Source organism: Thamnophis sirtalis, unplaced genomic scaffold (assembly GCF_051295495.1).
Source record: "Thamnophis sirtalis isolate CommonGarterSnake01/CBP01778 unplaced genomic scaffold, rThaSir2_p1.2 scaffold_1, whole genome shotgun sequence".
Lineage (NCBI taxonomy): Eukaryota > Metazoa > Chordata > Lepidosauria > Squamata > Natricidae > Thamnophis > Thamnophis sirtalis.
Genome location: NW_028261381.1, coordinates 91,514,145 through 91,531,358, shown reverse-complemented (window position 1 = coordinate 91,531,358; position 17,214 = coordinate 91,514,145). Strand labels below are relative to the sequence as shown.

The 17,214-nt window shown below is 36.9% G+C and overlaps 1 protein-coding gene across 1 annotated transcript in view; it reads left to right on the top strand.

The window, feature by feature from the left end:
- The window catches only part of ANO3 (anoctamin 3), a 217,737-nt gene that overhangs the window by 140,356 nt on the left and 60,167 nt on the right, over positions 1–17,214 (top strand). Inside the window, exons 5-7 of the mRNA XM_087718950.1 lie at positions 6,003–6,161; positions 7,682–7,782; positions 10,867–10,911. Coding sequence (XP_087575076.1) covers positions 6,003–6,161; positions 7,682–7,782; positions 10,867–10,911 — 305 coding nt within the window. The remainder of the gene's footprint in view (positions 1–6,002; positions 6,162–7,681; positions 7,783–10,866; positions 10,912–17,214) is intronic.

Genomic DNA, 17,214 nt, shown 5'->3' with positions numbered 1-17,214 from the left:
CCATATTATAGTTTGCTTTTGACTTAGTGTGATGCCTGAAACCTGCCAAGATGTTTTGGTAAACCATTGTATTTAGCAGTTTAGTGTTAAGTGTGATCAGGTCACTGTGGCTTCTTAAACAAAGCATGATTATGATTTATGTCTCATGATATAATACAATAATTGATCGGCTACTGATAAAATACTTTATCGGATTGATCCACTGATGGCAAAATTGGGAAAGAGGAGGTTCCTAAATCAAACAATATTTTCAATTGTATCACTTGACAATATAATTTGTATTGTGCAGTGAACAATCTTAGCAAGAATTTAGAATCTTACTGTCAAAGGGTTAGTGGCATCTTTTGACTATGCTACTGGGAGTGAACTTAACTGAGATATATGCTTAACAATTAATTATGGTTTTTTTACAAAATGTGACACCATAATATATTAGCATAGGTTATCTATATTTTATTAAAAGCAATAGTGAGGAATGTCAGCAAGAGATGTCATTTCCAGCATTTTGTCTCATGCAGGGATTTATATGTTATCCTGGGTAATGCCCTCTGCTGGACAAAATGTACCACAACAGTCACATTTAAAACAATAACACTCCCCACTTGCCACCTGTTGACTCTGCAGTTTCTCATTAATGAAGGATTTGCCACGATAGTCATATATCTACACTAGGCAATCCTCCCCTTTCCCCCCCCCAAATAGAGCCTATTTTCAAGTGATACTGAATATCAGTCATACTGAAATAAAATCAATTGTGAATTAATGGTAGATTTGAAAATAAGACAGTTCTTCTTAGAGAACAGTTGAAATGTAGATAAAACCAAACAGCGCTCTAATGGGATCCAAAAGAGGCAAAAATAACTGAATGGCATTTTATTGTACAGAGCCACGGTGGCACAGTGGTTAGAGTGCAGACTACAGGCTACTTCTGCTGATCACTGGCTGCCAGCAGTTTGGCAGTTTGAATCTCACCAGCTCAAAGTTGACTCAGCCTTCCATCCTTTCTAGATGGGTAAAACGAGGACCAAGATTGTTGGGGGCAATATGCTGACACTGTAAACTGCTTAGAGAGGGCTCTAAAGCACTGTGAAGTGGTATATAAGTTTAAGTGTTGTTGCTATCCACTGCCCCGATCCGCCAACTTTCAGGAATCCTTAAAACCATATCTCTGATTATTTACAAGGAGTGTTAACTTGATTTAGTCTAATCCAAAACAGTCAAAGCTTGATTCAAAGGGTAATGGTCAGGATGAAGAATATGGTTAGGATAAAGCAGAGGATTAAAGATTCCAAGACACACATCCCACATGAGAGCCAGGATTGGAAGAGCAATGTAGAAAGATATACCTAGCAAAACAGGACATTCGGGATCAAATATGACAAGGTCTGATATACATGAAAATGGATTCTTTCAGCATTACATCCCTTTGGATAAAACCATTAATAAACATGTATTCAGCCTCTGTTAATTCACAGCCAGTACCTAACAGATCTGATTGCAAATGATTGACACATCAAGGGCATACACTGCTAATAAGCAGTGCTATTTGCCCAGCACGGTGGCAAAATTGCACTCCTTCTCTTTTCTGTCTTCTGGCTCTCTACCCAGAGCTGATGTTCTCCTTGTGGGTTGAACAGTGTAGCTAATATGAATGGGGTAAGAGGTAAGGCTAGCTTAAGTAACTTATTTCCGATTCTCAGTTATCAATATCAAAGATTGGGACTCACTGCAAAGATAAGACTAGGAGTCAATCCCTTTTCCTCTTCATCGAGAGAGGAAACAAACTTTCCCCAGAATGGGGAAGGAAGGAAGTCCCTATCTTTGGAATTAAAATTGGTCTGGAACTATTGAGAGAGGCTATAGTAATAACATTTTGGATGCTGTGCTGAGGTTTTTTCCTCCCTCCCTCTCCTATTTTAATGCAGTGTTGCATAACCTTGGCAAATTTAAGATGTGTGGATTTTAGTTCCTGGGATTCTCCAGCCAGCCATGCTGGCTGGGAAATTCTAGGAGTTGATGCCTTTCATCTTATAGTTGCCAAGGATAATAAACACTGTTCTAATGATTTAGGGAGGTGTCAATCTGAATTTCTTTTTCAAGCCTTTTGTATTTCCTAGGCTTAATTCATGTCTGATAACCCCTCCACGTTGATCTCTGATTCTACAGAATTCCATGCCAGCTTGCTTGAATGGTGTGTAATTCTGCTCTGTCAGGAATATGCTGAAAGAAGCTCATGAAATCCCCTTATTATTGGAAGGGGAAATTATCTAAGCCCTTGTTAAATTAATTTATTTGCTAATTATTCTCTTGCCTCTCTCTCTTCTCCCTTCAAGGTGGCAGAACACCTGTTGTTTTAGTACACTTGACTCAAACCCACTAACACTTCCCGTGCCAAAGCAAGCTTGAGGTTACGATTTCTCTTGGAAGAGTCAAGAATCCAGAAATTGCATCATTTCATATTTTGTTATTATTATTTCTTCAGTCAATAGGATGAGGAGTGGTCAATCTTTTGAAGAGACAAATACTTCAGCAGTTATCCCAAGGTCATGCAGGCAGTTGCTTACCCTGGTTGAACTGTTGTAGATAGATTGTTACTGATGATTGCTTTTGTCAGGAAGGCTTCTACAATTATTTACAGAGCCAAAAGCATATCCTAATAAAATTAAATGCACCATAGTTTTCTTCCAAATTATGACTGCCCCCAAGTGACATTGTGTTCAAAGATATACTAAAATAGACTTCATCTCCCTGCAAAATGTAAGAGAGAAAACATGGCAAAGTGTATGTCAAGACCCCATCAAGTTTGCAGTACTGTTTCTTTTAATGAATCTTATCCATCCAGTTACCAACCTAAAGAACATCTGGCCATTGGCTTCCAAAAGATGGCCCACTCCTGATTAACATCATGACATGAATGAGCTGCAGCAGGCTCAATATATAGATTAAACTGTTCGCATTTCTGGAAATATATATCACTTTTTTTCCAATCTTCCTTTCTTGTCTTGTCTTGAGAGGTCAGTTAAGGTGATGAATAAATGACTGCAAAGATTACAGAAGAACAAGCTGAGCAGCACATTCTTTTATTTCAAGCTGACTGGTAGAAAAGTGGAGAATAGAAGGGATAACTTTTATGAAGATAGTTCTTTGCATTTCACCGATGAAATAGGAAAACATCAGGACAACAAATGGCCACAATGAGTTTGATGGAGTGCCAGCCAGCGAAAGAGCTATTATCCAATAGATCTCCCTTTGGCCATGTTGGTGACAACACAGTCAGAAATAAAGCTTGATGCAGTGCAGTCTTGAACTTATTTATGCAGAACTGTGATCCATTCTACAAAAGGGACGTTGGTTGTCATGAGGCAGCTTTAATTCCATATTTAAAAAGTTGCCATTAAAAAGGTGAAATTGCTGAGGGAAGCTGAAACATTCTGGGAACATCATAGACATATCTATGCAGCTTTCTTGGCAGCAGTGTATGCATTTGCCAGTGCTTTGATCTCCCAGTTTAGCTACAGTCCTAGTATTTCCTGGTAATGGCCCGCCTAAGTCCTAACTAAGCCCAACCTTGCAGTATTTTTTTTTTATCTTCTAGAAGGTTGGATAGGTGTCACCATCTGAATTAATGCATCTTTAAATCATTAGAGTCTATTGCCCGTGGTTCTCTGTTGTTTATTCAGAACACATCTAAAGGACTGGTGGAACTGTAGACTGGTTGTAGAATATTCATTAATTCAAACTTAAAGTGCATAATTTCATCTTCCAGGCACCTGGCACCTTCCAGGTCTGAACTTCTGGGAACTGCAGTTCAAAATGTCTGGAGAGAATAGGACAAGCTGCCAAAGATTAATAATGACCTGATTCATTGTGTCAGTTCTAATGAGGTGAAGAAGCACCAAGAAGGAAATATTGAAGACTTATAGAATTCCCAAGTTTGGGGAGTAGAATTACACTGTCACTCTCTCTCTCAACTTGTCCCATACATATCCTTTAGAAAAAGTCAAAATCAGGTGAAACAAAACAATATTGGGGTGATACAAACAATTCAGTAAAGATTGTGTGTTAACGGTGGCCATAGATTTCTGACTGAGTATAAGGCCCAAAAATAGCTTCCCTAATGAAGGGGAAATAGAGAATGGGATATTTATCAAGTAAATCAGTAAATAATGTGAAAGATGATTACAACTGACTAGCTGTAATCCCAACAAGAGCAAATTTCTTATCCTGCTGTTGTACATTTACATTTCTGCTCTGAACCAAAAAGAGAGATGAGGGATGGTGTAGAATATTTATAGAGCTAGTTATATTTTCCCACACTTCCTCCATACTGTTAAACATCAACTTTACTTATAATGGAATTATGATGTGTGCAACCTAGTACTTGCTCATGATTTCAACTCTCCAAGAATATTGCACTTTTCTGTCATTCTGAATCAGGTTCATCTGAAGCATAAGACTAGACACAAAAAGAGAAATGCTGAACCTATTTTTCCTCAATTAGTAGGATTGGATTTTACTCTTTAATAATAGGTATTATACTGTCATTGCTCCCTGAGATTCTGTATACATAATGGACAAAATAATGTATTAGAGTCAATAAATCAGGAGCAGTTGCACCTGGATACATACCAAATCTATTTTCTTGCTTGTCCCTCTTCTGTTCTTATACCTTGCATGTACCCATATAAGAGTATGGTTATTGCTGAAAACCTCATCCAAAGGCCATAAATATTCTTGAAACTGAAACAAATTGCAACCTGCAACATTTTAGTTCAGAATTTTGCTGACTTTCTTCTGTCTTCGTCATTTCATGAATTGTTTTGTTTTGTTTCTAATTTTCTGAGTCACTACAAAAGTGGAAGCTGTTGTCAACCTAGGCCTCAGAGCCATGAAAGATGTTTCTCAAGGGTAGGATTTAATGATGCTTTAGGAAAGGAGAGGACGATGTGTTTAAAAAAATCTTCATGGAGATTGACTGTCTCTGTGGAATGGCTTGCACTGGTTTCTGAGCAGCATTGTTGTCCACCGGGAGGGTCATAAAAGTCAGAGGGCAGCCACAGTGATTGAAGGCCTACTTTTTTATTTTTATTTTTATGTGCATCACAGTTGCCCTTGTTTCTGAGGAAAGGCAAATAACCAGCTCCAGGGCCACTGGGACTGCAGGGAAGGATGGATTGGAATTCAAAATGTTGTCACTGATGTCTAGATAACAGGTCGGCAATCCGAGAACTCTTCCATGCTGCCTTTTCCAAAACTGAACAGCATTAGCTGTGCTGTTTTGAGGCAGGAAAGATTAAAACAGTGACGTGCGGTGAAGCTTCTGCTTTCACTTTTAATAAAACCATTCTAATATGACTAATTCTTTAATTATTGTTGTTTTCACCCAACTATTTTGGATTGTATGTTTGGCTTTTGACCATAAATATACCAGTACTTTAATAATTGTATTGCTTGACACTGTTTAAAAGAGATGCACTGGTTAAAATCTCAATTAGGGAGTCTGAGATTCAAAATGTTTGCTTCATATAGAGTTTATTAGTCACTCGTCCCTAGTCCAACATACCAAGATGTATTATGGGATAACATTGGAGGAGTTCTACTGATCCTTTATGAGACATATCAAAATAAGTAAGCAAAGAAGCAAAAGTTCTCAAAATTCTTGCAAAACAAATCCTTTGTAACTCACTTTGTATCATCAACCTATTTATTTAGTCCGATATCTGCCTCCTGCTAAGGAGACATCATATAGATTGACAGCACTGAATGTCACCAATATCCTGATTACCTTTATCTAAATTTGTGGAGTTTAAGGAACAAATGGTTTAAAAAAAGTGTGAGAAAGAGAGAGAAGTACTTTCGTCTAGGTTTCTCTTCTGTCTTGGGTATAATTCTTAGGGCTAAAAAGAAACTATTGTTCCTAAAAATACATCCCATATTTTAATCATTGGTTGGACTGTGTTGCTATGTTTAAGAGTCCATTATATACCCTCTTTTTCTTTCAGAGTGACATGTCTGCACTGGCAACATCAGGTTTATTCTTCAAAGATGGCAAAAAACGTATTGATTACATTTTAGTCTACAAAAAATCCAGTACTCAAATTGAGAAAAGAAGCACCTTTGAAAAGAATTTACGAGCGGAAGGATTAATGTTAGAAAGAGAGGTGGGTAGTGTTTCCTATTTGTTCAAAATGGCTGCTACAGTGAGGAAAATCCATTATATGATTTGTATCTTACTGGAGTGATTGCAGCAGGGGTGGGTTTCAACCAGTTCGCGGTGGTCCCTGCGAACCGGTTGGTCGGCGAACCCGGAAGTAAGTAAGTAAGTAAGCCCGCCCGCGCTCCTTACCCAGTTTTGATGAGTTCTGTGCTTCCACGCATGCGCAGGATGCATACAGCGCCTGCGCGATCCTCCAGGAGCAGCTGGAGCATCGCACAGATGCTAGTACACATGCATGAGCCACGCACGCCGCACGCCGCACGCATGCACGAGGACGCCGCCGGCCCCGTTCCAACCGAACCGGTTGGAACGGGGCGAGAAACCCACCCCTGGATTGCAGGGTTAACTGGGCCTCATAAGAGAACTTGCAGAGTAGAAAAGAGGGAGGGTTAAGAAAACAAGCAGCTTGACAGATAGTGTAAAAAGTAGGGAAGGGAAGGAGGAAAAAAGCAAATAAATATTTTTTAAAAGAAAAAAGAGGGAAATTAGTAGTCCAGGATGGGTTCCTGTACTAGTTGGAATTGATTCGCTTCACGCCCACACACCAACCATGTGTTGCTCATGCAAGCACAATTGACTATAATTTGTTCTGCGCATGTGTAGAAACATGTCGGCAATGGCAGAAGAGACCGGGGAACCGGTTCGGGGGCATGGCTGGCCTGGGTCGCTGCTGGTTCTATGACCCAAGCCAAATCACAACTACCGGTTCGGCCAAACCAGGCTGAACTGGGAGCAACCCATCTCTGTAGTCGTCCATGTGAAAAGCTCAAAAATAATTCTGCATGGAGGAGTTTTGTTGATGGACTTCTTTAAGGAAAAACAATTTACTGTTTGATCTGATCATAACAGTATTTTTATCAAATTGTTCAGAATCAACCAATCTTCTAGGAAAGTGAGAGGCCATTTATAACCTCCTCTCCTATCTAAGATGCAATGTTTTAAGGAAAAAGACATTTTGGGCTAGTGGCAGTGAGATTTTAAAGTATTATTTATGCCCCAAATAAACTTAGTCAAAAATGATGCCACTTCTCACCAAATAAATTTGGCTTCATCGTAAATAAAAACAAAGCAATCATAAAGCACAGGGAGTAAAATGACAGATTGTCAATTGCTTTGCGGTATAAAATAAAAACTGTTGTTTGAAGGATTGCTCTGTAATTTATTAAGAATAGTCAAAAAATAACATGACTTTATGGGATAACAGCCTTGAAGCTTCTGAAAAATTGTGATAACTCTGTTCTTTGATAAACTGCAATCCTAGCTAGATTACAGGTAAGACAAAATTCCTCTCTTTTTTGACCAAAGAAGAATACATACAGGATATTTATAGTCCTGTATGTATTCTTTTGTCCAAGTAGATAGTTTAAATAACACACACTTATGTGCACATTTTTAGAAAAAAATAAAGAGAATGCCACCTGGATCTGAAAGATTTGTGCCTGTTACATTGTTTCTTTTTTGCAGCCAGCTGTTACAGACAATGACATTATGTTTGTAAAAATCCACTGTCCTTGGGATACACTCTGCAAATATGCCGAAAGAATGAACATTAGGATGCCTTTCAGGTAACAATAAAATGCTTAATTTTTTCACTTGTTAAACTAAGAATGTATTTTTTTCTAACAAGCACATTTATTTATAGCTCTCATAGTGTTTTATTAATAGCGGTAGCAATAGCACTTAGACTGTACCTCTCTGAGCGGTTTGCAATGTCAGCATATTACCCCCAACAATCTGGGTTCCCATGTTACTGATCTAAGAAGGATGGAAGGCTGTGTCAGCCTTGGGTTCCATCAGGATTGAACTCCAAGATGTGGGCAGACTTAGACTGAAATACTGCAGTCCAGTATGACCACCAGGGATCATTGACAAACACACTACACTCTGTGAGGGATATTGTTGCTTCAAGGATTGCTGTGTTGATCCAGTCACTGGGAAATCTTGTCTGGGAAGTTTTTAAAGCAGGAAACAATATTGCAGGATTCATAGCACTGGGTATGGCTACAAGAGAGAGAAGATCCTCTTCCTTCTCTATATTTCCATCATGCAGAACAAAATTAGCAAGTTAGGTACCTCATTTTCCTTCCTACTGCTTACAGTCCCGGAAGGGGACAGACAAATGTGAGCATACTTACATCTTTGGTATTTTTATTACAGCTAGCAAAGAAATCAGATTAGAGTAAATCAAAACTCTTTGTCTCACAATTGCTCAGCATTGTTGAATGCATAAGCAATAGACAAATAAAAGTCATTGTGGTCACTCTCAAACATGCCTGTACAGCCTAATTTGGGTTCATCCTTGTAATATGGTGAATTGATACCAACTGATTTATGCAGTTCATTAGCTTGTGTACATTTAGCACATTGAAAGTTGTTTTAAGGCACAAGCTTCTATAATTTTGAAATACCCAAAGCAGCTCTAATTGGTTCCCTGCTTTAATGCAAATTAATCCCAATGGAGGATAAGTACATCTGCTGGCTCATGGGTTTTGATTGCAGCCTCCAGTTATTTACTCCAGAGAAAAGGTCTTGAAGTTAGTTGGGCTCTTCCAGAAATAAGTACAAATAAGTATCAATCATCACAAAATGAGCCATTGGCTTAAACAGCAAAAAGGCAAATCAATTACAGGAAATTATTACATTGCTCTTCAGCAATGCTATAAACAATCCACTATTTCTCTCATATTAATTTCATTCAGGAAAAAAATAGTAAAAGATGAGCAAGGGGGGGGGGAACAAGCAAACAATGGGCCATTTTCACAAAAATGGACCCTTTTTTCAAAAAAGGGACATGAATAGCCTTTAGGAGACTTATAGAGTGCTTCTGGGGGCTGGGGGGGGCAAAAATTAGCAAAAACAGCCTGTTTTTTTGCTTATTTCTGTCCTCCCCAGCCCCCAGGAGCACTCTGAAAGCCTCCTAAAGGCTTTGCACAGCCATTTTGGTGAAGGTTACGGGGTTTCAGGAGGCAAAAAAATGCTGTATTCATTGTCTAAGACACTCCCAGATTTTCAGCCTCTTTTTTAAGGGAAAAGGGTCTGTCTTATATTCCAAAAAATATGGTGGTAGGAAAAGGCCACAGGGCTAGAGCAATGTTCCTTCTTCCAGTGTGTAATATTTAGAGAGGGATAGATTGGGGAAATGAAGTTACATTTGGACCAAATCTGGATTGAAACCTGAAATTGAAAAATGTTCCCCTCTCTTTAAAAATGCCAAGCTGAGTGAAGAAACTACATGCAAGTTAATCTCATTATCTGTCCCTGATTTAATGACATTATTTTAAGCACAGGACTCCTTTGGGCATTGGGATAAGATTACTACTGAAAGCTGAAGAAAATCTAACAATTTTCTTGTCAGTGCTGTCCTTAATTTTGATTCAAAATGAATTAAAGATATTTTAATAACCTTGCCTCAGTCAAAACCTATATACCTGGACATGTGTTTGAACCTTTTGGGTACTGATCCTGAAACCAAATATTTAAAAATTTCCAACATGTTGCATTTTTTTCCCGTTTTTGAACAACTAAACACTGAAAATTCAAAATATATGATTTTTCAGTTTCCTATCCAACATGCAGAATGCTTGAATGATCTACTAAATCTTTAGTGATCTACTTTTTGTTATTATGCCATTAGCATAACTTGGTAAATTATCCTGCTTTTCAGGCATAGCTTCAATCTAATATGATATAGCTTTTCACTACTGTGCATTGCACTGCTTACCAATCAGGGAGATACATACAGTGTGTAAGATACATAAACACAGTTTGTATATATATGCACACAAAACTTGTTCTCTTCAACTCTTCAACTGGAGAAGTTCTCTTTCTAACAATCATAGGGAATATGCCAATCAGATTATCATTGTATAATTATTGAGTTTTACTGTGAAAAATTGTTTCAATAGTATCATACTGCTGCTATGCAGCCCATCTGGTAAACTAATGGAGAGTTAGTAGGAAGCCTTAGCACTACCTATCATACGAAGTGCCACTTTTATCCACAACTTGCCTATCCATGACTCATAAATGAAGTCACTCAGTCTTTGGGGAGGGAGAGGTGGTGGTTATTGTTGAGCATGATTTGTCTTTTTAAAAAACCTGCAATTTGAATTCCACATAAATGTATCTATTTTCCTAACTAAATCAATACACATTTAAAAATGGAAAAATTAATACCAGGCAAAATTCCAACAGCATGAAGAACCTAAGCAGTTATTTTCCATGGCATGCCTTTATGTATTGTATTTCCAAAATGGGGTCCTCTTTGCATTTATTACCTCAGAAAATATTGGAAGAATGATAATATTGGAAGAATATATATATGGCTCATTCAAAGTTTATTGTAATTATTTAAGGATAATTGATGCTAGTGCAAACAGAAGCAGAATAGAAAAGCAAATAATTCCTTTCTATGCATCCAGCTATCTATTATCCATGACTTGTGTACAGTATTAGCTGATATTTTTGTTCATACTATTTGAGTTGAGAGTTCGATTTAAGTAGCTCAGTTTTTATCCAAGCCATTGAGTTTCTATCCACTTTCCTTTTGTAATGGTGCATGTTATGAAATCACAAAGCTCTAAATCTTGTATGTATTTCCTTCACCTTGATGTAAAATGTTACTCTGATGATTTTTGCTGTTCTTTCAGGAAAAAATGTTATTACACTGACTGGAGGAGCAAAACCATGGGCAGGTTGGTGGGTGATGCATAGCTTTTAATTTTACCAGATAGTCATCCCATATATAACAAATCCATTATAGCAGTTGTAAATTTATCACAAAGGGTTTTGAGAAAGCTGATTGAATATTGGAGGCAGTAGAACTTAGATGCTTATTTATTTTCAGCTTTAAGCATGTGACTGACCTCAGCAGAAATAAGATAACCCAAAGAATCTTCCAAAGCAGTGATTATGTTCAATTTGGAAACAGCAATGAGGTAAAAATAAGAAAGGTTTAAAGAAAATGGATCTTTACATCTCTGAATAGCAAGAAATTTGTAGAAGCTTCAGTTTTGTATAGTACTTAGTACTGTTGTACTAAGTCTTCCAAAGAACATTTACTTTGAAGAACCTGTGGGTACTCATTTGTATATTAGATTTCAGGTCATGTAACACACCTTGTTAGCCATTTATATGTGATACCAAAAGCCCATCACAGTATATTTAGGAAGAAGATAGAAATATTGTCTCCATTAAACTCCCTTCCTTGGCTCCAATCCGACAAGCTTTAGGCCCCTTCAAGTGAACAAGACAAAGGCACACTGAGATCATATATACTAAGCATATAATATCATCAGTGGCATCTTGAATTGCTTCTCCACCACCATGATGATGATAGCCACTCTGGGAAGTCAAAAACATTTAAAAGCAAAGAATATAAAAACACAAAACAGAAGGGGAAAAAACAATAATGGCAAGGAAAACAAACCCAGAAGAGATCAAGAAAAGAAAGAAAGGGTATCAGCCATTCTACTAAAGATCTAGATCAGGGTGAGAAACTCATGTTGTCACGACAGTGTCACATGATGTATCAGGACTTTTTTCCTCTTCACTAAACCGGGCATGAGTGTTGTCAGTGTCTGACTCATCTGGTCCTTGGGCCGGGAGTTTGACAGCCCTGATTGAGATGAAGAGCCAAAACTTTAGGAACCTTTGAAAAAACCAGTAAGGTATGAAACACTTTGAATTTTGAATTTTGAACTGAAGAAAACTCAGGAAAACTGCACTCTGGTGTTGAAAGTCTCAATTATTGCTTTTAAATATAAACTGTTTAAAAGCCTTTTTCAAACATTGGTATTTCCAATATTGACATAAATGTTTCATGAAGAATTTTTGCTCCATCTAGCTGTTTCTTTAAAAAAAAAATGTATTATTTCTTATGGAATTTAGATAAGTTCTACTGCACTTCCATCAAAGTCCATTAGGCAGTGTTGAAATTCACATGAAATTAGCATGTGAAATTCTCTTGTTGTAAAACCATTTTCTCCTGTGATGGATAAACTCCATATCAAAATTTAATTGGAAGGAGAAGCAACACACATAATACTTTGAAACAGAATGGCAAAATGATCCTAACTTTGCTTCAAAATAATCATCTTGGATATTACATTTTTACCTTGTCTTTACTTCTGATATTGATTCAGTATCTAAGTTAAGTGAAGATAATGAGAGTAAGATAATGATCTAACTAGGATTTCTAGGAATATACGTACATATTGTCAATATTCATACACTAATTATTTTAAATATATATACAGTATATATTGTGTGAAAGCTATTGCTTTTCACACACAGATATAAAATATTTGTAGACTGTAGCTTTGGATTATAAAAAATTTACAACTGCTTCCTTCCTCTCCCCAGTCATGCACGTGCTTGCTTTGTATCAGATAGTTCTCCTATATTATACATGTTTATACTTACTTGCTTTAAATGATGTGAAATAAACCATTTTCTCTCAAGAAATTAAAATCTAGGCAGGGATCACATTCAGGCTATATTAATAAACATGACAGTTTATACATTTATGGAATTATTATGATGGAAGTTGAAACTCAAAACAATGAATGTATATTCAGAATTACAGATTTGTGTGTGTTTGTTAACTCTGTTCTCTAAACTTTGAGTTCAAAGGATAATCACAGTCAGCTCAATATCTTCAATCACATTAATATCAAAGCCGCCTAGATTGTGACTCCAAGGAAATTTTAATCACTTTTCTAGGATGTAGGCTTTTCTCTGAAAAGAAACAAAAATATTTACTTTTCACTTACTAAAGAAAGTAGGGGGAATAAAAAGCAATACAACCCATAACCAAATACACTGCAGTATGCTATTATAGCAATAGCAATAGCACTTAGACTTACATACCACTTCACAGTGCTTTATACACTATCTAATATTTGCCCCCAACAATCTGGGTTATCATTCTACTGACCTCAGAAGGATGGAAGGCAGAGTCAACCTTGAGCTGGTCAGGATCAAAGCAATCTAATTCCTGGCAATGTGAGCAGAGTTAGCCTGCAATATTGCATTCTAACCATTCCACCAATATGTTTTTGACTTTAGTTTTGCCAGGTAAGGCAACACATTTTTTCATACAGCATGTAGAACTACTGTATGTCTGAGAGAAAGCTTACTAAACATAAATGGAATTGTATTGAGCATTGTGAAATGTGCCTTTCTAATGGCTTGTTCTCACAAGTCCATGTAATTTTTTTAAAACAGCTTGTTGCCTGCTCATAATAGCATTTAAGAGCAGAAAGATAGCAGGTAGTCTTTGTTCATGCTATCAAGTTAGTCAAGAGACTTTCCTGTGACTTCTAGGAATCAATGAAGACTCGCATATGAAGATGTACATTAGATCTGACCAAAGGCTTATGTAGTCTAGCATGCTTTCATATTCTTAGCATTCTCTTCCAGTGGCCAATCAAAAAATCAATGAGAAATTTCTGAGCGTGATAGCTACTTTTCATCAATCTCTCAGTACAATGGGAGCATCAGTACAATGGGATGCCTCTGATTTTTGGTTGTAATGAATAGCCATCATGATTAGCAGCCTGTGATATCTTCTCCATTATTCAACTACCTAGTATTTAAAGTTATCCAACTTGCTGGCTATTACCACAACACAGAATAAGGAATTCTATACAATAACTGTAGATTGTCAAAAGTAGACTTTTCTTCTGGGAGCTTTCCTAAATTACTACTACTACTACTACTACTACTACTACTACTACTACTACTACTACTACTACTACATTACTACTACTACTGCAACTACTGTAGTATGTGGGGGGGGGGAGAGATCCCATTCTTTTCTGGGAAGTCCTAGTCATAAACATCTTGGTTATCCTTTTCTACACCTTACCTTAGAATCTTTCTTGGGGATTGGGGAAAATGCACTACAGTCAGACCATTAAATTGAGGAATGGCATGTTGTGTGCAATTTCACTTTCAATTTTCTTCCTATTAATTCTGAAAGTGGATTTTTTTTTTTACAATGTATAACTTCCTTGCCTATTTAGGGATGCTTCAATAAATTGAGCTCTTTTTTCCATAAAAGGATGTTGCTTCTTACATTATATTTTAAAGGCAGCGTGATACACAGATAAACTCCATCTAGAGTAATAATTTTATTCCAGGAAAAACAGTATTAAAGCACACAATACCCTGTTTACTCCCAAATCTTTTCCCCGAAGAGACGTTTTGAGAGGTTCACTTGCTGAAAAGAAGTAAAAGAGCTTTCTCTGACAGTTACTCAATCCTGATAGAAGTTACTATATATCACTGGAGTTACTATATTGCAATTTGTTACCTTGTCCTCTATGACTTTGTTAAACTATGTTTAACATCGTTCAGGTTGATAGCAATTAGTCTATGGAAATGACAATTCAGCATTATCATAATGTCAGAGTGAAATCTTCCAGCCAATGCATCTCAAACTCTGATCAAATATCATTCTTTCATATTCATATCACTTTGTATTGATATGTTCTGACATAAACCTCATTTATACAAATTGCACCACAGTTTAAAAAAAATAAATGCTAAGGATTAAAATAATTAATCTGAATGTTGATACACAATGATATCTATTTGACATTTCTTACCAAAGTTTATTTTGGCTTAAAATGAAAGAATAATTCATCCTTTTGCTGTTTGCACTCATTTCACATTTGGGGCCTATATCTATGGATTTGCTCATCATTATTTTAAAAAAATCAATTTTATTTTTTGAAGGTATTACATGAATTTAGGCAAAACGTATTTTCAGTTTACATTTACAATTGTAATTTTGCTTTTAAAACTAGTAGGAAAATGTCTTTTTTCATTGAATGGATGACAGTGCAATAATGAAATGAAAAGCTAGACAGTTGTAGAATTTGGATAACAGGATTCTTTATTATCTTCTTTTTAGCAATTTTTTAAAAAAATGTACTCAAATTATTTTTCAAATGTGTCTTGAAAATATAAAATCTTTGTAAAAAGTTGTGTTTTAGCTTTATACAGTATATGCAGTGATATGTTGGTGGCTTATTTTTTGTTTAGTACACTTTCAAAATATATACTGCTTCTTATATTTTAAGCCGGACATATGCTCTTGTAAGACTCTTCAAAGAAGGCACCAGTTTGACCAGTGAATATAAATTTATATACTTCTAATTATTTTTTGAAGAAATATTAAGCTCATTATCAGCTCCCACTCACTTCTAGTTCTTGCAGGCAACTAAACCCTTTGGGGCAATGAAGGTGAAGGTGTAGGAAGCAGTTATAAAGAACTTCAGTGGTTCCTATAGTAAAAATGCAATCATGATCTTCAATGACATTTTAACCAGAAAAAATATAACATCAAGTTCATTAATGAAATCATGACTTCCTTGTCATGAAAATTGCACTAGATGGACATGCCTAACTTCCATTTTTAAAAGCAGCTATAAGAAAGTCATTGAATTTTTGTTATTGCAGATTTTCAAGGTCTCTTGCTTTTCTACATACATTATTATAATTATTGTCAAAAGTACTCAGAGATCTAAGAATCTTCTATCATTGATTCTTCAGTGGAATAACTTTCTCAGGCAGAATTAGGGCCCAGTCTGCGAACCCACCCCCTTACCACACAAGCATATTTCAGTAATGCATAGCATTTCAATAATACACAAGTTTGAGGACACTGACTGCTCAGTCAGTAATGAGAATCAGGGCTATCAAAGTTTCGGGGACTAGGCCCCATTGCTGAGCATGAGACAGAACATAGCATCAGTACCAGAGATCAAGGCCATCTTACCTGTAGTCACTCACCACTTGTTTACTCCTGTATCTCCCTGTGCTTGCCTCCTCCCTCTTAAAAAAGCCATCGCCTGATCCTTGACTTCCCACCTCCAGATCAAAGGGCCCTATCACAGACTAGAGTAAGATTATAATATTTCAAAATAATTGACCTTTTTGATGCCCAAATGCTTCTGTAAAACCAGCCTCCTCCTATATACTAAAGATGTTTTAGTAAAGGTAAAGGTTCCCCTGGCACATATGTGCTAGTTGTTCCCAGCTCATCTCCATTTCAAAGCCAAAGAGCCAACACTGTCCAAAGATGTCTCTGTGGTCATGTGGCCAGCATGACTAAATGCTGAAGGCACACAGAACACTGTTACTTTCCCACCAAAGGTGGTTCCTATTTTTCTACTTGCATTTTTACATTCTTTCAAATTGGTAGGTTGGCAGAAGCTGGGACAAGTAACGAGAGCTCACTCCATTACGCCGTGCTAGGGATTCGAACCGCCGAACTGCCAACCTTTCTGATTGATAAGCTCAGCACCTTAGCCACTGAGCCACCACATCCCTTTAGAAGATGTCTTACCCATGTAGTCAATGCTCTCCTAAGGGATTTTTTTTTGGGGGGGGGTAGAGGTTTTTTTTCTCCCTGAACAAGTCCTCACAGTTTTCTTATCAAGATGGATTGCCTTCTTCCTAGAGCTGAGAAGGAGCAAACAAGTAACTGTCTCAAGGTCACCCATCTGACTTTCTGCCTAAAGTGGGACTAGAACTTACATTTTCCCAGTTTCTAGAGTACTCATCATGGATTTCTTTCATTGGGACACAAATTATTGTATAAAATATTCCACCAGGAAAAGCTGTCAATCAATCCTGTGAGTCCTATGGATATAATATTAAATGTATGGATTCCTAGCACTTTTTTAAAGAGGAGGTAGACTTCAAATAAAATTAAAATTTATTTCAGAGTCAGATATTAAATGCATGTGATAAATAGGATCTTTTATTATTATTACATAATTTATCTTTCCCAATGTTTTCTTGCCATATTCTCTCTCTCTCCCTCTCTTCCTGCCTCTCTCCTAAGCATGTATTAAGATTGGCAGAGTTTTCATGCCACAACTCCTTACCTATTCATATGCACAAATAAGCAGGTGTATCAATTAAAGCTTAATCTGCCAGATCTATTTAGCTGAATTGCCAAGGAGCATGCAAAGAGCCGCAGA